The sequence below is a fragment of the Papio anubis genome, chromosome 7, assembly GCF_008728515.1.
Source record: "Papio anubis isolate 15944 chromosome 7, Panubis1.0, whole genome shotgun sequence".
NCBI classification, from domain to species: domain Eukaryota; kingdom Metazoa; phylum Chordata; class Mammalia; order Primates; family Cercopithecidae; genus Papio; species Papio anubis.
In genome coordinates, this window is record NC_044982.1 from 123540889 (window position 1) to 123562241 (window position 21353).

The 21353-nt window shown below is 36.8% G+C and overlaps 1 protein-coding gene across 10 annotated transcripts in view; it reads left to right on the forward strand.

The window, feature by feature from the left end:
• Positions 1 to 21353, forward strand: part of DENND4A (DENN domain containing 4A) — a 131840-nt gene that overhangs the window by 47166 nt on the left and 63321 nt on the right. For all 10 annotated transcript variants that reach the window (XM_009210426.3, XM_009210433.3, XM_009210430.3 and 7 more), the window contains 8 exons: positions 2785 to 2854; positions 5654 to 5823; positions 6582 to 6820; positions 10718 to 10784; positions 11849 to 11907; positions 13850 to 13994; positions 14279 to 14454; positions 21082 to 21182. In XM_009210426.3, the coding sequence (XP_009208690.2) occupies positions 2785 to 2854; positions 5654 to 5823; positions 6582 to 6820; positions 10718 to 10784; positions 11849 to 11907; positions 13850 to 13994; positions 14279 to 14454; positions 21082 to 21182 (1027 nt within the window). The remainder of the gene's footprint in view (positions 1 to 2784; positions 2855 to 5653; positions 5824 to 6581; positions 6821 to 10717; positions 10785 to 11848; positions 11908 to 13849; positions 13995 to 14278; positions 14455 to 21081; positions 21183 to 21353) is intronic.

Consider the following 21353-nt stretch of genomic DNA (forward strand, 5'->3'; position numbering starts at 1 on the left):
AATGCAAGAGAGGGGTGATAGGGAGAACTAGGCAGGGTGGAGGGAGCCTTGTTATTGTATGTAAAATGGTGAAAGGAAGACTCTCTGATAAGGTGATATTTGAGTTTACTCCCCACGAGGTGAGGAAGTGTGCCACGTAAATGTATCTCTCATTACCTATACCTCAAGTGGTGACATCTCTCAAGTTTGTGTGTCCATTTCAGACCACTCACCTTAACTCTATTTAGTTCTTCACTTGGATGTCTAATAGATGTTTCAAACTTAACATGTCTAAAACTGAACCCCTTATCTTCACCCCAAATCTGCTTTATCCACAGTCTTCTCCATCTCAATTGAGCTTCTTCCTTTCTTTTACTCAGGCATTGGCATCGTCTTTGACTCTTACACTGTACATCATATAATCAAATAGGGTATTTTTTTTGTCTCTATTTTCAGAATATGCCCAGAATCTGACCTCTTTTCATCATTCCCACTGTTGCTACCCATATTCAAACTCTCATGATTTTTGCCTGGATTACTGATCCAAAATAATTATGAGTACTTGCTTTCTTCCTTGTCTCCTACCCCCACTTCTCAACATAGTACTCAGAGTGACCTTTTGACTGTAAATCAAATAATGCCTGTCTTCTACTCAAAACCCTCCAGTGGCTTTCACTATCTCCAAGAGTAATAAAAGCCAAAATCCTTAAAACAGCCTAAAAGGACCCATATGATCTGGCTTCCTTATCTCCCATCAGTAGCTCATTTACTCTTCTCTGCTGTCATTGCCTCTTTAGCTCTTAGGTCATGATGGGCATACTTCCGTATCAGGGCCTTTCCTCTTGACATTCCTTCTACCTAGAAACCTCTGCTCCAAGATTAGTTCATTCAGCAAATACTTTATGCAGCACCTATAATGCACCAGGCACTGTTTTAGATATTAATGATAACAGAATATAGAACTTATCAGAGTGGATGAAAATAGATGATAATAAATTTTAAACAAATAACTTTTAAAGTATAGTATGTTAGAAAGTGGTAAGTACTGTAGTGAAAAAGAAAACCTACAGTAGCATAAAAGAGGATTGGGAGTAGTGGGAAATGACTTGCAATTTTAAATTGAGTGGTCAGGGAAGCCCTTATTTGAAAGTAATATTTGAAGGCAGGTAGTTAATCATTCAGATATCACAGGCAAAGAATGTTTGAAATATAGGGAACAGTCTGTGCAAAGGGCCTCAAGGAGGGAGCATTCCTGGCATGTTTTGGGAACAATAAGGACAATGGTGTGTCTTAAAGCAGAATAAATTATGAGGAGAATAAAGAGATTGGAATTGGGGGTAGATGATCAGGGCCTTTAGGTGATTGTAAGGACTTTGGCTTTTATTCTGAGAGAGACTGAGATTTTGAACAGAACAGTGACATGCTCTGACATTTGATTTAAAAAGATCACTCATTTATGTAGTGATAGACCATGGCGGGAAGCAAAGGTGGAAGGAGGAAGACCGTTTGGGAGATTATTGCAATCCAGGGTAGTAGGGGTAGAGTTGTACAAATCACATTAAATAGTAATAAAAATTTTTATTATATACTTTTACTTATCAGTGACATTACACTTCTTCATTTGCATGGATTGTGTAAAGAATATGTTTCATAAAACTATTTTACCCTTATTTTAAAACTTTTAAATAAATTATGTATATAGTTATTTAGTAATACTTACTGAACTACTATGTGTTAGCCTGTGGGAGTATAGTGGTGAAGAAAACAAAATCCGTACCCTCATTAAGCATATATTCAAGTCAGAAAGACATTAACAAGCAAATATAGCATGTAATGATAAATAAGAATAAAAAGAGGCTGGGCATGGTGGCTCACACGTGTAATCCCAACACTTTGGGAAGCCGAAGTGGACGGATTACCTGAGATCAGGAGTTCGAGACCAGCCTGGCCAACACGATGGCCAACATGGTGAAACCCTGTCTCTACTAAAAATACAAAAATTAGCTGGGCATGGTGGTGCACTCCTGTAATCCTAGCTACTCCTGGAGGCTGAGGCAGGAGAATAACTTGAACCAGGGAGACGGATGTAGCAGTGAGCCGAGATTGCACCACTGCGATCCATCTCAAAAAAAAAAAAAAAATCAGCCAGTCATGGTGGCACGTGCCTGTAATCCCAGCTACTTGGGAGGCTGAGGCATGAGAATCACTTGAATCCAGGAGGTGGAGGTTGCAGTGAGCCAAGATCGCACCACTGTACTCCAGCCTGAGTGACAGTGCGAGACTCCGTTAAAAAAAAAAAAATTGGAAGTTAAGTTATTCTTTTAAGGAGTGGTGATTAAAGTCTGATTTGGAAATGAATTTTGGAGAAAGTAGGAAATAAGGAAGTGGATTTAACAAATTACAACTCTTGAGGCATAAAGGGTTGCAGAAAAACCTAGCAATATCTGAAACAGATTGTGGAGTTGAAGGTATGCACTTGAGTTGATATTTCGTAGTTTATCATTTATACCCACAGTTTGGACTTAGAATAAAATCTAAATGGTTGTGGCTTAACTTTGTTTAAAAGAGTCAAGTTTTCTTCATGTTATTGCTGTTGCAAGGGAAAAAAAAGTTACAATTTACTTCTGAAAGAAAAGTGGACAGTGATCCCAATAAAATGTTGACAAAACAGCCAACTGAAAATAGCTAGCAGAGAGAAATTTGTTACTACATCTTAGATAAGGCATACTAGAGAGCTCAAAGAGATTCCTTTTTATCAAGTTCCTACCTTTTGAAAATTAAATTTGTCTTTTTTTTTAAATCCAGTGGGGATCAGCGGTATACTTGTGTTATAAAAAATCAGTGGCAAAGACGAACACTATATCTTACAAAGCTGGTAAGTGTAATTTTTCATGGAATACTTCATATATCTGTGTATTACAGGGCCCAGAAAGGTTAAAGAAAAGAAAAAAACCTGCCTAGGATGTGTTAGGATCAGAACTGGGACTACAATCCATATCTTTTGATTCTCATTTTTGTCTTCACTCATATGTTTATTGGATGCTTGATGAAAGATTAATTTTAAAATAAAGCGGGCTTTTATTTTAAGCTTTGGTTTTAAATAAATAATAAGGATATCTCAATTATCTTTAAGTTTTTAAATCAGCAGAAATATGGGAAAATGTATTTTAATTTTAGATTAATATTTCTTTAATACTTAAATTTAGTAAGAGCTGTAGTTCACATGAAATCATGTTTCATAATAATGAAAAATATTACAAACCAATTTGAAGTTTTATAATGCATAGTCAAAATGTCCAATTTTCAGAGACCCCAAAATATCAAACATAGTGATCTTATTTACAAGAGAACAGATTCAGCCTTTTAAAAATTGCTTTTATGCAGGGCATGGTGGCATGTGGCTGTAGTTCCAGCTTTTTGGGAGGCTGAGGCAGGAGGATTGCTTGAGCCCAGGAGTTCAAGACCAGCCTGGGCAACATAGACCCCATCTTTAAAAATATATACATATATACATATACATGTGTATACATGCTTGTGTTTAGAGTTCTAGACTCAAGTTTCTCTTTTACATTTGATTTTTTTTTTTTTTTTTGGAGACAGGGTCTCATTCGGTTGCCTAGGCTAGAGTACAGTGGCATGATTGTAGCTCACTGCAACCTCAGACTGTTGGGCTCAAGGTATCCACTTGCCTCAGTCTCCCTAGTACCTTGGACTATAGGCGTATCCCAGCATGCCTGGCTAATTTTTTAAATTTTTGTAGAGACAGGATCTTGCTTATGTTGCCCAGGTTGGTCTTAAACTCCTCTGTTTAAGTGCTCCTCTTGCCTCAGCCTCCCAAAGTGATGGGATTACAGGTGAGGGCCACCATACCCGGCCTTTGATATTTTTGGATCTACAATTTATCACCTTTTTTATTTTTATTTTTTTGAGACAAAGTTTTGTTCTGTTGCATAGTCTAGAGTGCAGTGGTGGGATCATAGCTCACTGCAACCTTGAACTCCTGGGCTCAAGCAGTCCTCCCACATCAGCCTCCCAGCCTCCCAAGTTGCTGAGACTACTGAGAGTACATGGTGGCATGTGCCGCCATGCCTTGCTAATTTTTTTTTTTTTTTTTTTTTTTTAGTAGAGATGGAGTCTTGCTGTATTGCCCAGGTTGCTCTTAAACTCCTTGGCTCAAGTGATCCTTCCACTTCAGCCTCCCAAAGTGCTGAGATTACAGGCGTGAGCCACTGTACTGGCTTTCATCAGTATTTCTTTTTCTTTTCTTTTTTTTTTTTTCTTTTTTGGAGACAAAGTCTCACTCTGTTGCCCTAGGCCTAATTTGTAGATATCCTCAAGAAGATTATGAGTCTTTCTCACTACCAGAATCCGTTCCTCTATTTTGTTTACCAATGGATGCAACCATTGAAAGGCTGGAGTGCAATGGCATGATCTTGGCTCACTGCAACCTCCGCCTCCCTGGTTCAAGCAATTCTACTGCCTCATCCCAAGTAGCTGGGACTACAGGCGCATGCCGCCATGCCTGGCTAATTTTTTGTATTTTAGTAGAGATAGGGTTTCACCGTGTTACCCAGGCTGGTCTCAAACTCCTGAGTTCAGGCAATCTGCCCGCCTCAGCCTCCCAAAGTACTAGGATTACAGGTGTGAGCCACTGTGCCCAGCCAGCCTTCATCACTATTTCTGTACTTACTTTATGACTTTATTATTACCTCATGACCTGAGAGAGTAGTACAGAGTTAACTATGGATTCTCATGGGACCTACTTGCTGGCTAGCATGTAATTAAATGATTTTAGAACTGCCTTGGACCTTAGTTTATCTACTTCATCTCATTTTATAGATGAGAAAACCATACTCCTGTAGTATGTCATTTGTCCAAAGTCACAGAAATATTAGTGGCAGAAGCAACAACCACTTACATTCCCCCAGTTTATCTTTTTGTCTTTGTAGCTGTCTAGTGATAATATCTACTTGACTTTAAGGGCTTTATGGCCAGGGAACCTATTTTCTGTTTCTAGTTCCACAAAATGAGGTACAAGGTTCTTCCTGGAATGTATTCAGTGGAAGATGCCTGGACCGTTTTCCTAATGTGAAATCATAGGCAACTTAAAACTCTATCTTCATATAATCTGGTGTTATTTAGAAGCTGAGCTTGAGTTGGTACTATTGCTAAGACATTGTAAATATGTGACTCTTCTATTTTTATGAGTAATTTTCCTGTATTTGTGCTAGAAGTTAACATATACTCCTATGGGATATGAATTTTAATGTGTAAAAGCACCCCTGAGGGAAAGTTATTGAGAGCTGATGAAGTAGATAGATGAAAATAAACCATATTGAAAATTTCCAAAACTTAGTATGCTTTGTAAGGTAGTGTGGCCACAAACTGAATTTTTAGGAGTATGTTTGTGCATTTCTGTAGGATATCTTTTTCTTGTTAGCTTTAACATAGCCTTTATGGGTGAAGCTTGATAAATATTAAGCAGTTAGTTAATAGTTATAATGTTCAAGGATTAAAATCTCTATGAATCCTACCAAAGTATTCACTGTCATTACATACATGTCATGCTTTGGCATTCCAAATGTGTGAAATAACAAAGCATTTTATCATCATTGAACTAATAAGTACCTAAATTCAAGAGATGATGACTTAATATTTATTGTTGTTTTTATAGGCCTAATTTGTAGATATCCTCAAGAAGATTATGAGTCATTCTCACTACCAGAATCCGTTCCTCTATTTTGTTTACCAATGGGTGCAACCATTGAATGTTGGCCATCAAATAGCAAATACCCTCTCCCTGTATTTTCTACATTTGTTTTAACTGGAGCCTCAGCTGAAAAGGTATGTGTTTGACAATTTGTATCTGCAAATTTCTTGTACATTTTCAAGTTTTCTATAATGCAAAGAATAGTAGGGGAAAAACTGATTAAATTGAATGCATTATGCATACTTTTCCACTTGATTAAAATAACTGTATCCAGGGACAGGAAAAGAGAATTTTTATTCAGTCCCATCCACCTAAATGCTTTTTTGTGATTGTAGTGAAACATTTTTTCATCATCAAATGACGATCCTTCATTGGTTCACTTTCTGTGATAAAGAAGCTTTGAAAGTAACATTATTAAATATATAATGCAGTTTAGAATTACAGACATGATAGTTGGCAGGGACCTTAGAAATTATCAAGTCTAACGTCCTCATTTTATGGATAGGAAAATTGATGTCCCGAGAAATTCAATGAATTGCCCAACGCTGGAATTTGTATTTCCTTATCTAAATTTTCATCTCACTTTCTACCAAGTAATTAATTTTCAATCATTTTCTTCTAGAGAATATTGATAAAATTGCTTCCACTCTTTATAAAACAAATAAATTTAATCAAAATAACCTTTTCTTTCAATAGTAAGGAGACATGAGAATAGCACTATATAGTTCTTAGATACATCAAGAAAGCAGGAGGGGTGTCTCTTCATCACTGTGTTCCTAATACCTGGCCTCTCACCTGGCTCATAGCAAGCATTTATTAAATATTTAACTGATGATGTCATTTGGATATATGATACAAAGTATATTTACTGGATATATTACTTGTTTTGCAGGTTTATGGTGCTGCTATTCAGTTTTATGAACCATACTCTGAGGAGAATCTCACAGAAAAACAGAGACTTCTTTTGGGTTTAACATCAGCAGATGGGAAGTCTGATAGTTCCAAAACAATTCATACTAACAAATGCATCTGTCTTCTTTCTCACTGGCCTTTTTTTGATGCATTCAGGAAGTTTCTGACTTTTCTGTATCGTTATTCCATCTCTGGGCCTCATGTCCTTCCAATTGAGAAGTAAGTTAAGTGTTCTTGGTTCAACATTTGACAGATCTTTCCATTATGTGGAAAATTTGTGTTGGCAACTGGGTAAATTTTGTATGGATACTAGATTTCTCAAGAGTTATTTGAAAAAAATGGTTTATTTCAGTCAGGTAATATTTCTCCATTGTGTGTTTGTGGTCTTGTTATTTAAAATAATTTTGTCTCCAATGAGATGAAATTAATGTTTCTTTTTTTTAATGCTCTTGTAAAGTTTAGAGATCCTAATCTGGACAAATGCTGAAAATTTTTTACTAATTTTTAAATTCTTATTTTACATATACTTTAAATTTATTATGAACCTTTAAAAATGTTTCTTACTGGGGCTGGGTGCAATAGCTCATACCCATAATCTCAGCACTTTGGGAAGCCAAGGCAGGCAGATTGCTTGAGTCCAGTAGTTTAAGACCAGCCTGAGCAACATGGCAAAACCCTGTCTCTACAAAACTACAGAAATTAGTTGGACATGGCCCATGCCTGTAGTCCCAGCTGCTTGGGAGGCCAAGGCATGAGAATCACTTGAACCTGGGAAACGGAGATTGCAGTAAGCCATGATCATGCCACTGCACTCCAGCCTGGGTGACAGAGGGAGACCCTGTCTCAAAAAAAAAAAAAAAAAAAAAAAATTCCTTACCGTATTTACATATAATGAATGTAAAGGAAAAATTAGATGAATGCATTTTTTTTCTTTGGCAATATGCCCAGTAATGGAATCGCCAGGTCTATTTATTTTAAAGATAACAAACCCATTACATGTTAATATAAATGTCTTTTTTGAAAAATAACTTTTCCAAAACTAAAAAAACTTTAGTGAGCAGAAGGGCATTGTTTTACATTTTTGCAAATCTCTAATGTCTAGCTTAATTGAACATAGCCGGGCTTCCATATATGGTTCTGCATTCAATCTGTTGCAGTAGTTGTTTTGGTTGAAATATACAAAGAAAGCCTGGCCTCCCACAGATATGTAGATAGAAAAGGGAGGGATTTTGAATAATATTTTCAGAAAGTTTTGCATATTCTTTTTTTTTGACGCTGCACCAAGCTTGACAAATGTTGGTTTCTTACAAGTTATTTGCAATCTAAAACTGTAGTAGTGAACTTTGTCAGTTACATTAAAATCTATTGGTCTGGCCAGGTGTGGTGGCTCACACCTGTAATCCCAACACTCTGGAAGGCTGAGGCAGGAGGTCAGGAGTTCAAGACCAGCCTGGCCAACATGGTGAAACCCTGTCTCTACTAAAAAAAAAGAAATACAAAAACCAACCGTGGTTGCTGGTGCCTGTAGTCCCATCTACTCTGGAGGCTGAGGCAAGGAGAATTGCTTAAACCCGGGAGGCAGAGGTTGCAGTGAGCCAAGATCATGCCACTGCACTCCAGCCTGGGCGACAGAGCGAAACTCTGTCTCCAAAAAAAAAGAAAAAAAAAAAATCTGTCGGTCTGTTTGACTCTTTGGGGGAACTTCCAGTTATGCATTATTTTGTAGCATTGTGCATTGGTCATTTGGAAAATGCTGATTTGCCAAGTTAAGCACATCTTCCAAATGTAGACACATGTTATTATTAATATTAAAAAATCACATTTGTTAATATCACCACCTATCTTAGAAAAGTTTTTGAGCATTAGGAAGCTCATGGTGCAGAATTCTAATTTCCACTTGAAAGTTTGTATTTAATTATTGGCAAATACTGCCAGTAGCTGGGATTACAGGCGTGTGCCACCACACCTGTCTAATTTTGTATTTTTGGTAGAGATGGGGTTTTGCCATGTTGCTCAGGCTGGTCTCGAACTTCTGACCTCAGGTGAAACACCTGCCTTGGCCTCCCAGAGTGCTGGGATTACAGGTGTGAGCCACCGCACCTGGCCTGTCAGTCATCTTTCAAACAAAAATTGCACTCTGTGGGAGAAAACCAGCAAGTTCACTCACAACTTAGTTGTACAAGTGCATTTCCAAAATCAAGACAACCATTGTACTTCTGTATACAACAGAAGTTCTTTATGTGTAGTTTCCCTTTCATCATACAGAATTTTAAAAATGTACACTACAGCCAAAACTTAATACAATTAGTAATATTTACTGCTAATGTTGACACTCTTACTGCAAGTGTATAGTAGTAAAGAATATAGCAACTACTAGTACATTTTGGTGCCACTGCCTTGATTCATAGTAAGTCACCAGCAGTTTTACCCACAATGCTCTTGCACTGTCAGTGCAAATGTCAACATTGTGCAAAAAGCAAATGACATCATATAATTTTTTGTTTGCTTGTTTTTTTCTTTTTCTTTTTGTTTTTTGACACAGAGTCTTGTTCTGTCACCTAGGCTGGAGTACAGTGATGTGATCTCAGCTCACTGCAACCTCTGCCTGTTGGGCTCAAGTGATTCTCATGCCTCAGTCTCCTGAGTAGCTGGAATTACAGACATGCACCACCACATCTGGCTAATTTTTGTATTTTTGTTAGAGACAGGGTTTTACCATGTTGGCCAGGCTGGTCTCAAACTCCTGACCTCAAGTGATCTGCCCACCTTGACCTCCCAAAGTGCTGAGATTACAGGTGTGAGCCATCGCGCCTTGCCTGTTTTTGTTTATGAATCAGCGTCTCACTCTGTTGCCCAGGCTGGAGAGCAGTGGCATGATCATGGCTCACTGCAGCCCGGACTTCCTGGGCTCAAGCCATCCTCCCACCTCAGCCCCTCCAAGTAGCTGGGACTACAGGCGCATGCCACCATGCCTGGCTCATTTTTGTATTTTTTTGTAGAGACAGTGTTTCACCACGTTGCCTAGGCTGGTCTTAAACTCTTAGGCTCAATCAGTTCACCCGCCTCAGCCCCTCAAAGTGCTGGGATTACCACACTTGGCCAACATCATATTGTTATTATAAAAATAGTTGTGACCTTGCAGATCTTCCCTGAATGGATCTTGAATATCTTTAGGGGTTTGTGGATCACACTTTGTTTTCTGCTGTTCTAACTACTTCATAATTCAAGCAGATGTATATGCTGTGGTATTCATTCCCCGCTTAATGTTTGTTTAGATTATGAGTACTTTAATGGTAGACATTGGTGGCTTTATGCCTTTTATACATATCCTATCATGTCTGTTGGTGTGTTTTTATATAGTAAACAGGCAAAACATATTTGTAAATTAATAAATTTCTAGTATTGTCTATCTAGTTGAAATTTTCTTTGTTCTGAAACCAAGATGATTTTGAAATAATGTTTTAAAAAAAATACAAACATTCAGACTGGAACAAAAATTTAAAAAATAATTCAGAAATAAAATAGCTTATTCTCCCCCAGGAAAGATTTTTCACTGTGGTCGCTTTTTTTCTGTTCCATAGTGTTAAAAACAAAATCCATAGATCTAGCTTTTTATCTGTCTTATTCTGGGGGAAAAAACCCTACAAAATCATTAATATAATTTTTAACGTATTGTTAATAGAAAGAATACTGTTCATTTTTTAGAAGCTATTAAACGGTTTCATTTTTTTCTGGAGCACCTTAAGTGTTTGTTGTACATAAAATATGAGCAATTCACTAAAAAGCATATTGTAAATGTAAGAATTTACTTTTTGGGTAATTTCCACATCACTGATATGTCACATATTATCTAGGTAAAAGTTAAACAGACTTTTAAGACAGTGATAACAAATGTTGAAGTGAATACCTATTAATGTGAAAAGTCACTGGGTTTAAGCAGAAGCAACTTTAATGGAATGAATGATTTTTGATTGTTCACTTGTTTTCATAGTATTGGGGATTTCAAAATAATAGGTACACAGGGTTTTGACTCAACTTGGACTTGTGGAGACATGTTGACCTTTATATCATATGGCATTCACTTTGGAATCACTTACATTTTTGTTTGTTTTCAAGGCATATTTCTCATTTTATGCATAAAGTTCCTTTTCCATCTCCTCAGAGACCACGGATTTTAGTTCAGGTGAGGTTTTTATGTTTTTGATTGGGGGACCTATGAGTTGTTATTGGCTCTGTCAAAATGTAACATAAGAATAACAATTTTGAATGAGGAAAAAAACCTAATGAGATTTAGAGAGAACCAGATACTATTCCCCGTTGTAGTTTGGGCCCTTAATGTTTTATTGACTCCTCCCAGACATCTCCTGCTTTTCTTAGAGAAAGCGTTCAAGAATTAAAGAAGTGGGTTGAAGTAGACATTTTGAATACACAGAAAGGAACTTTTTTCCCCTAAATTTGTTGTAGGTATTTGAAAGTTTGTGCCTTTGGCAATCATATAATAAGTTAAATGTATTAGAATAGATATAAGGAAAAGTTATGTTTGCATAAATTTCAAAACATAGATAAGAGTAATTACATTATTGATACAGATAAAATATCTAAAAAATATTATTTTGAACTTTATATTCAGTCTGAATATCCACATGTCATTTCTGTCTTGTTTCCTGGTATTTAGTGTAAGAAAATACGTAGCACATTCAGTTTAAATAACACACAAAAGATTGTTTTATGGTGGAAGTTAACAAACTTTTTTGGTTATTGGTCATACAGTAAATATTTTGGTCTTTACTGATCATCTGATCTCTGTCACAGCTATTCAGCTCTGCTGTTACAGCACAAGAGCAGCTAGGTAATATGTAAAGAATGAGCATGCCTATATTTCAGTAAAACTTTATTTACAAAAACAGGCAATCTATGGATTTGCCATGTAGGCCATAGGTTTTTTGACCCTGGTATTTTGGTATTAAATGAATAATTTAGTCTTTCAGTGTGAATTTGTTAAAATGGCATCAGGGAAACCACTGAGGACAGAAGAAAAGAGGATTCACAGTAAGAAGAGTTAGTAGTTGGAAGGGGTCAGGAGCTGTTTTTTAAGATCTTAGTGAGTGATATAAATTGTTCTGATACTGGTAAATAGATATAGTGAAACTTCATGGGCATAATCATTATTCTAATATTTTTAACAGAAAGTGATGTTTTAAAGTTCATCTTTATGTTTCAAATTCTTTATTTTAAATCTTCTTCCAGTTATCACCACATGATAATCTAATTCTCAGTCAGCCTGTGTCTTCACCTCTTCCACTAAGGCAAGTAAAACCTCATTTCTATTTATTTTTCTCTCAATCTAGCATAACATTCAAATATTTTCTTTTTCCTAGCTAAAATTTCAAATGTTGATGGGAATACTTCTCACTGAACTACTACTACTCTAAATTTCTTTTACTTAATGTTTGGGTTGCAGTTATTAACGAAAAAAAGGAAATTTTTATAATAGTGTTTTGTATTTTGTGTATCTATTATCATCAAGTACCTACTATTGTGTAAGTGTGTGTGTGTGGTGTATTTATATATGTAGATGATGAGAACAATTAATTTAAACTTTAACCTCTGAAGAACATTCAAATGCAATTAATTTTTTCTTTTTAAAATGCAATTAATTTCCAAAACAAAAAAAAGTGGTTCTAATTACTAAATTGTAGAATAGGACAATGTATTTTCTTACCTTAAAAGTTCAGAGAAATTATTAAGTATGTTTTCTCTACAGTATCCCTTCTTGAAAGTTGATTAGCTGTGTAATTTTTTCATCAGAGAAATGGTTACAGTTTGATTAAGTTGTACAGCAGATACCTAAGGGAGAGCAGCTGCCATCTTTGACATTAATTTTGTAAGAATTGCAGATTATTTCATCACTAGCTCTCAGCGCAGAGTGACAAATGTTTTAACCTTTGTTTGAGCTGAAAATAAACTAGAAACAATGACTGAGACTATGTATGTTACTCTAAATTACATAAAGGACTTTTTTAGGTAACAGCTTTATTGAGTTATAATTCACATATCATATAATTCACCCAATTAAAGTGTATGATTCAATAGTTATATTCACAGAGTTCTGCAGCTATCACTGTAATAAATTTTAGAACATTTTCATCACCCTAGAAAGAAACTCTTTACCCTTCAGCAGTTAACTTCCTTAATTCCTCCCATCTCTAACATACACATACCCCTCTCCAGCCCTAGTCAACCACTAATCTACATTCCGTTGCTGTAGATCTGTCTATACTGGACATTTCATATAAATGGAATCATACAATATGTAGTCTGGCTTCTTTGACTTAATGTTTTCAAGGTCTGTCTATGTTGCCTCATGCATCAGTACTTTTTATTGCTGAATAATATTTCATTGTATGGATATATGTTTTATTTATCTGTTTGTCAGTTGATAGACATTTGGGATAGTTCCACATTTTGGCTACTATGAACTTACCCCAATTTTTTTGTGGACATATGTTTTCATTTCACCAAGAGGCTTTTGTTACTAGTTTTGCTTTATTTAAAAGATTATTCCAGTGAAACTAGTTGTTTAGCATTATATAAACAAAATACTTGCTGGCTTACTGAACTATTTACTTTGTCAGTTCAGTATTTTGTTACTATATAGAAGGCCTAAGTTTATTGTTTTCATTATTAACTTGTTTTGTATGTGTATCTCATTATTTTGTACCTCTTGATTTCCTATTACTATTATCATTACAGTAGTAAAGATTATTCATAAAATTAAGTTTTAATGTGTATTTACCTTAAGGGAAGTGGGCCTGTAAGTCATATGGTTTTTCTGATAATTACAGTGGAAGATAGACCATGTCCAAAAAACTTCCATTTAAGGATTTGCTTTCAATCAAAGCATCCCTTTTATAAATTGCATTCTTTATTTGGACATTATGTACATGACAAATCTTTTTACATGAAATGAAGCAGATGACTTTTCGTTTTCCATATTGAATACAGTACAAAAGAATGATTTTGGAATCTCCCAGAACTGCATTGTTTTCATAGTGTGTTTGTGATGCAGTGTTTTCCCTGCATCATAGCAGCAATCATGTTTAATGGTGAATATATAATACAAATTGTACCCTAATCAACATATATAATACAAATCCTACTCTAATCAACTACTTTTGCCCATTGTTTTAGATAATGAAGTGTTTGAATCATTATTTTATAATTATATATTTTTGTTTGGATTGACAGTGGTGGCAAGTTTTCAACACTACTCCAGAATTTAGGCCCTGAAAATGCTGTGACACTACTGGTGTTTGCAGTAACAGAACATAAAATTCTTATCCATTCCCTACGGCCATCCGTGCTTACTAGTGTGACAGAAGCATTAGTGTCTGTGAGTATCACAGTTTCTTATTGGCAGTCAATTTAGTTTAAATTTAGTTTATTTATATAACTTAAAGCCATTTTAATGCTTAACTAAAATTCAGAGAGTAATGAATTTGTGTTTTTTTGAAAGTAGTTTTGATTTCCTGACCATTAACTGTAGTTACAATTATTTAATTCATTATCAGGCATTAGACTTTAGGTAATACTTAAAAGACAGTTTTTTGTGTGTGCTGATAAATTATGCTTAAGTGTCAAAAAGGTAAATGCTCTCCTATCTTTTGTTTATCCAAGATGATTTTCCCTTTCCACTGGCCATGCCCGTATGTTCCTCTCTGCCCACTGGCTTTAGCAGATGTCTTGAGTGCACCATGTCCATTCATAGTAGGGATTGATTCAAGATACTTTGATCTCTATGATCCTCCACCAGATGTCAGTTGTGTTGATGTAGATACCAACACTATTTCTCAGTAAGTACATTTTAGTGATTCTACATCTATATTTTACAACTTTGTAACATATGTATGTAACTGTATATTTTATGATTGTTAACGAGGATTCTTTTAAGATATATTGTATTCCTTGTTATGTGGGGTAATCACCATCTTTGAATCAGACCTTATTATGCATCAGTGGAGTAGATTTAGAGTATTAAAGAAGGTTTTATTGGAAAGACTATACATTTTATCCTCAGGCTTTCAATATTTAAGAAACATTTTAATGTTAGGCTTGCTTAGAAATTTAGCCAAAGGGAGCTGGGCGCAGTGGCTCACGCCTGTACTCCTAGCACTTTGGGAGGCCGAGGTGATCAGATCACCTGAGGTCAGGAGTTCAAGACCAGCCTGACCAACAAAGAGAAACCCCATCTCTACTAAAAATACAAAATTAGCTGAGCGTGATGGCGCATGCCTGTAATCCCAGCTACTTGGGAGGCTGAGGCAGGAGAATTGCTTGAACCCGGGAGGCAGAGGTTGTGGTGAGCTGAGATCACACCACTGCACTCCAGCCTGGGCAACAACAGTGAAACTCCGTCTCACAAAAAAATAAAAAAAAAGAAAGAAAAAGAAAAAGAAATTTAGCCAAAGGGAAATTGAGGTTAGAAATAGAAAAAGTTTATTTCCCTTTAATGATATGAGTATAGGTGAAATCACAAATTGAATTAAAACACCATTCTTTAATATTTCAATCCTATTTCTAGTCTTTTATAATACGATTAGAATACTTAAATATAGGCTGGGCATGGTGGCTGATGCCTGTAATCCCAGCACTTTGGGAAGCCAAGGCAGGCGGATCACTTGAGGTCAGGAGTTCGAGACCAGCCTGGCCAACATGGTGAAACCATGTCTCTACTAAAAATACAAAAATTAGCTGGACGTGGTGGCAGGTGCCTGTATTCCCAGCTACTCGGGAGACTGAGGCAGGAGAATCGCTTGAACCCAGGAGGCGGAGGTTGCAGTGAGCTGAGATTGCACCACTGCACTCTGGCCTGGGCGACAGAGGGAGACTCCGTCTCAAAAAAAAAAAAAAAAAAAAAAAAAAAAATCATAGTAAAATAAATGCTGTAACATTTTTAAATAACTGTAAAATTATACATAATTTCATTATCTTTACACCCTAGGGATGCAAGGATTTTATGTTTTCATCTCTTTGCATTGAAATTATATGTAAGTTATAGCTATTGGAACTATTTTTAAAGCCTTTTTATAATTCTGCATTGTTTTGTGTCCCTTATTTTCCATACTTAATCTATTCAGGGAAGAGGAAATTGATGCACTGTCCACATTGAACCCACAGGACATGCTTATAATAACTATGATTTAGTCTAATAAAGCCCCAAAGCTGGTACAGCTTTTACACTTAAATATGTAAATGTGAAGTAAGTTTTTCTCCTTTTTTTTAAAGAAATGGGGTCTCACTCTGTCAATCAGGCTGGAGTGCAGTAGCATGATCATAGCTCACTGCCAAATTTCTGGGATCAAGCAGTCCTCTTGCCTCAGCCTTCCAAGTAGCTAGGACTACAGGTGTGTACCACCAGGCCTGGCCACTTTTTTTTTTTTTTTTTTGAGACAGAGTCTTGCTTTGTCACCCAGGCTTGAGTGCAGTGGTGCAATCTCGGCTCACTGCAAGCTCTGCCTCCTGGGTTCACACCATTCTCCTGCCTCAGCCTCCCAAGTAGCTGGGACTACAGGCATCCACCACCATGCCCGGCTAATTTTTTTGTATTTTTAGTAGAGACAGGGTTTCACCATGTTAGCAAGGATGGTCTTGATCTCCTGACCTTGTGATCCATCTGCCTCAGCCTGCCAACGTGCTGGGATTATAGGTGTGAGCTACCGTGCCCGGCCATACCTGGCTAATTTTTTTTTTTAAATTTTTTTGTAGAGAAGGGGTCTTGCAGTGTTGTCCCAGCTGGTTTGGAACTCCTGACCTCAGGTTATCCTCCTCCCTTGGCCTCTCAAAGCATTGGGATTACAGGCATGAGCCACCACACCCAGTTTTTCTCCATTTTTAAGTAAGAGCTTTTTATCTTAAAGCTTTTTTTGGGCCGGGCGCGGTGGCTCACGCCTGTAATCCCAGCACTTTGGGAGGCCGAGGCGGGCGGATCACAAGGTCAGGAGATCGAGACCACGGTGAAAACCTCTTTCTCTACTAAAGCAGTCTGGCTGGGCTGCTGTGGAGCGCCAGGTCCCAGCAGTCGAGGCTGAGGCAGGAGTAGTCTTGCAGTGATGATTCGCCACAGACTCCAGCTCACATAGAGCTTAGGACCTGGCTCTCAGCTTTTTCGAAAAATTTTATTTTTTATTTTTTTGAGATGATGTCTCATTCTGTCACCCAGGCTCAAGTGCAGTGGCGTGATTTCAGCTCACTGCAACCTCTTCCTCCCAGGTTCAAGTGATTCTTCTGCCTCAGCCTCTCAAGTAGCTGGGACTACAGGTGCACGCCACCTGGCTAATTTTTGTATTCTTAGTAGAGATGGGTTTTCACTGTGTTGGCCAGGCTGGTCTCAAACTCCTGGCCTCAGGTGATCTGCCTGCCTCAGCCTCCCGAAGGGTTGAGACAGCCTAAAGCTTTTTGATTTAATTATGAAACCTTAGATTAGTTATCAGTCTTGTCATATGTCGAAACCTCAAGTGCCTAAACCATTAGAAAAGTTTAGCAGAAAATGAATATTCTCTTATAAAGCATGCATACTGTCAAACAGTTTTTATTCATTGAAAGCCTAACCAAGAAAATATGAAATATATTTTATGCATAAAAGCCCTTTTACATATGGCATCAATAGATTCAATGGTTCTTTACCATCAACATTTCATTCTTTACCAGAACTGTTTAATACTTTCAAATATTAAAGTAATATAACTTTTCCTTGCCAGTTTAATGTTACATGATATAATATTTTTTAATTGAAATTAACAGTGGTAAGAGTGTATACTGTTTTTATTATGGTAATAAGTTGTATTTCCCCCCTTATAATGTCTCTTAATTTGTTAAAAGAATTTTCTTATCTGAGTGTGATGACTCATACCTGTAATCTCCACACTTTGGGAGGCTGAGGAGACCACCAGGAAAGAGACCCTGACATAAGTGTAATTTAAAATTAATTTTTTGTCTCTCCTCACTTACTGCTTCTTTTCTTTTTCTTTCTTTTCTTTTCTTTTCTTTCTTTCTTTCTTTCTTTTCTTTTCTTTCAGGTTGCTGAGGTCTGAACTCTTTTCTTTCTGCTTTGATCACTAATGAGTTAAAGAATCAGAGAAACATGAGTTGTTTGTGCTCATGAATTCTTGACATTATCACCCTCCAAATGGGTGGAGGACTGACTAGCTTAACCACAGTTTCTACTTTCCTTCAATTAGAATTTCTGAAGCCCCAGCCTGAAATTTGAAAGAAAAACAAATCCCAAGTGTGGAATTTTTGGTTTCTTTTTCCCTTCCCTGTCTGTCTTAAGTATATATAATACAGACTATGTTTTAAATATTAAGAAATTTCTGAAGAAAGGGAAAGAAATTAATATATATGTACTAAGTGTAAAGCTACATATGTAGCCTAAGTTATCTCATGTGATTCTCCATACTTTGTGAGGTAGTTCTTTTTTTTTTTGGAAGCAGAGTCTCGCTCTGTCACCCAGGCTGGAGTGCAGTGGCGCAATCTTGGCTCACTGCAAGCTCCGCCTCCCAGGTTTATGCCATTCTCCTGCCTTAGCCTCTCAAGTAGCTGGGACCACAGGCGCCCACCACCATGCCCAGCTAATTTTTTGTATTTTTTAGTAGAGATGGGGTTTCACCGTGTTAGCCAGGGTGGTCTCGATCTCCTGACCTCATGATCCGCCCGCCTCAGCCTCCCAAAATGCTGGGATTACAGGCGTGAGCCACTGTGCCCAGCAGAGGTAGTTCTTGTTAACTCTTCTGACAAATGGGGAAACCAAAGCTTAGATTTTTAAGCGGCTTACCAAAGGGCACATAGCTTATACTGTCAGAACTGGGTTTTAAAGCCATTACTGTTTGACTCCAAAACTAATGCTTTCTGCCACTAATTATTGGGTAACTATGTAATATGTGTGTGTCGTAAAATAATATAGTAATCTTGTAAGTGGAAGTCATCGTGAGTATACATTTACTCATAAGATGATCTTTCTTATAAGAAGATGATCATAGACCAAACTCAAGTACTTCAAAAATTTCCCTTACGGCTGGGCACAGTGGCTCATGCTTGTAATCCCAGCACTTTGGGAGGCCGAAGCAGGCGGATCATGAGGTCAGGAGATCGAGACCACCCTGGCTAACCAGTGAAACCCCATCTCTACTAAAAATACAAAACATTAGTGGGGGGCGGTGGCGGGTGCCTGTAGTCCCAGCTACTCGGGAGGCTGAGGCAGGAGAATGGCATGAACCCCGGAGGTAGAACTTGTAGTAGGCCGAGATCGCGCCACTGCACTCCAGCTTGGGCAACAGAGCAAGACTCCATCTCAAAAAAAAAAAAAGAATGCCCTTACCCAGCCAAGTTTTAGAGCGAAGATATCAAGAACAAGAGGCGGAAATTATGGCAATAACAGTAATTAGATGTGATCAGATGATACCAAGATGTTGTTCATTCATTTACGCCACAAACATATCCTGAGTGCCCTTTTTTGCTAGGCACTGGGAATAAAATGGCAAACCACGTATTCTCCTTTCTTTTAAGACACTCGTAATTAAGTCTAGCAAGACAGGCACTATGCAGTGAATGGTAAGACACAGTGGGAAAACTGTGTTACTGAGTTTCATCAAGAAAATAATTTGAGAAGTGTTTCTACATTGCGTTCTTACTATAACAGAGGATCCTGTTGGTCACATTGTAAATGTAATCACACCTTCACAGCAGGACATCTGCAGTTTGACTCTGCCTTATCTTTATTTTTATTCTCATTTGTAGAAAGATAGAGGGGAAAAATTCTAAGACAGTCATTTTCGTTTAGCTTAATCTTTCTTATCCCACTCTTTTTTTGTTGTTTACTTTTCAAAGTGATATTTGCCCTTTTTTGTTCTGTAGGAAGTTTAGGGAATATAAAAAGTTCAGCAAGTTCCACTACACACCTGTGTTATGTTGTTCTGTGGTGGTTAGAATATGAGTGTTTTACTTTTCTTTTCTTTTTCTATACATTGTTCAAGTTTTCTAAAATGAATATTCATTGCTTTTGAAATAAAAAAACTGATTCAATAAAAAGTAGAGTCATCTGGGCACAGTGCCTCTTGCCTGTAATCCTAACACTTTGAGAGGCAGAGGCCAGGAGGATTTCTTAAGGTGTGGAGTTCAAGACCAGCCTGGGCAACAAAGCAAGACCTCATCTCTACAAAATAAAAATTAGCAGGCTATAGGGGTGCGCACCTGTAGTCTCAGCTGCTTGGGAGGCTGAGGCAGGAGGACCACTTGAGCCTGGGACTGCAGTGAGCCGTGATCATGCCACTGCACTCCACCCTTGGTGACAGAATGAGACGTTGTCTTTTCTTTTTTGTTTTAAGTGGAGTCATTAAAGCTATCTTTAAGTCCAAATGCTTCGCAATGCTTTATCACCATGCTCTTTTCTACTCCTACCCCGTGTATGGTTTAGAGACCAACTGTGTTGTAATAGCTATAATAAAGGAGATTATGGGAGCCTGTCCCAGAAACAAAGATACAATAGTTCCTCCCTTACCCGTAGTTTGGCTTTCCATGGTTTCAGTTATCTGTGGCCAACTGCAGTCTGAAAGTACGTAAGTACAATACAGTAAGTTATTTTGAGAGAGAGAGCCCACGTTCACATAACGTTTATATATATTGTTATAATTCTATTTTATTATAAATTATTGTTATTGATCTCTTACTATTCCTAATTTATAAATTGAACTTTATCATAGGTATATATGCTTGGGAAAAAACGTAGTAAAAATGGGGTTCAGAACTGTCTGTGATTTCAAGCATTCACTGGGGGTCTTGGAATGTATCCACTACAGATAAGGGGGAAACTGCTTTATCATTTTTTAACAGATATCCTCTTTTATAGTTATATAAGTATTTCACAATGTACTTTATTCAAGTAATTTAATATTATAGGTTATTTCTTTTTTGAAAGAAACAAAAATGATCCTTCCTTATGCTCTTAGGAAACTAAGAAACTAAGTATTTAAATATACCAGAGTATTTTGATAAGCTCTGTGGATCATGAGTTTACTGAAAGTTTTTGTAGTGCTTTTTCTTACAGTATATAAGAAAAAAACTTGTAGGATTTTTCTAATATTTAGGTGTCTAAGCACACTTAAGTGGAGATTAAGAGTAAAGATCACCACATTAAGCTTTATGGTGATTAGCAAGATTCCAAAGCAACTGGAATTTACTCAGTATAAATATAAATTTGTGAGCTATATTTAATACAAGGTTCTACCCTCATACAAATTAATTTTTAAATATTCAACATGCCAGTTTACCCCATAGGATTTTTCTCTCGTTAATGCAAATATTTTGTATGTTTTTCATTTTTCATTCAATGTGTTTAATCTTTTCCTATTTTTATATATAACAGATATATACCTTCCCCCTCCCAAAGACCATGTAACAAATATATTCCTGTTGTTATTTAATCTTAGAATTGGTGATAAGAAAAATGTAGCCTGGAAGATACTTCCAAAGAAGCCATGTAAAAATCTGATGAACACACTGAATAATTTGCATCAGCAATTGGCAAAATGTAAGTGGATAACTTCATTAAAGGAGGTAATTTAATCTGAAAAAGGGACTCCAATTACTTTGCCTTACTTATAAAAGAATAATATTTATTTTAACTAGCAGAAAGTGGTTTTACCATTTTAAAGGCAGATGATCATTAAAGCAAAATTTGTTAGAAGATGAATGAGAGATT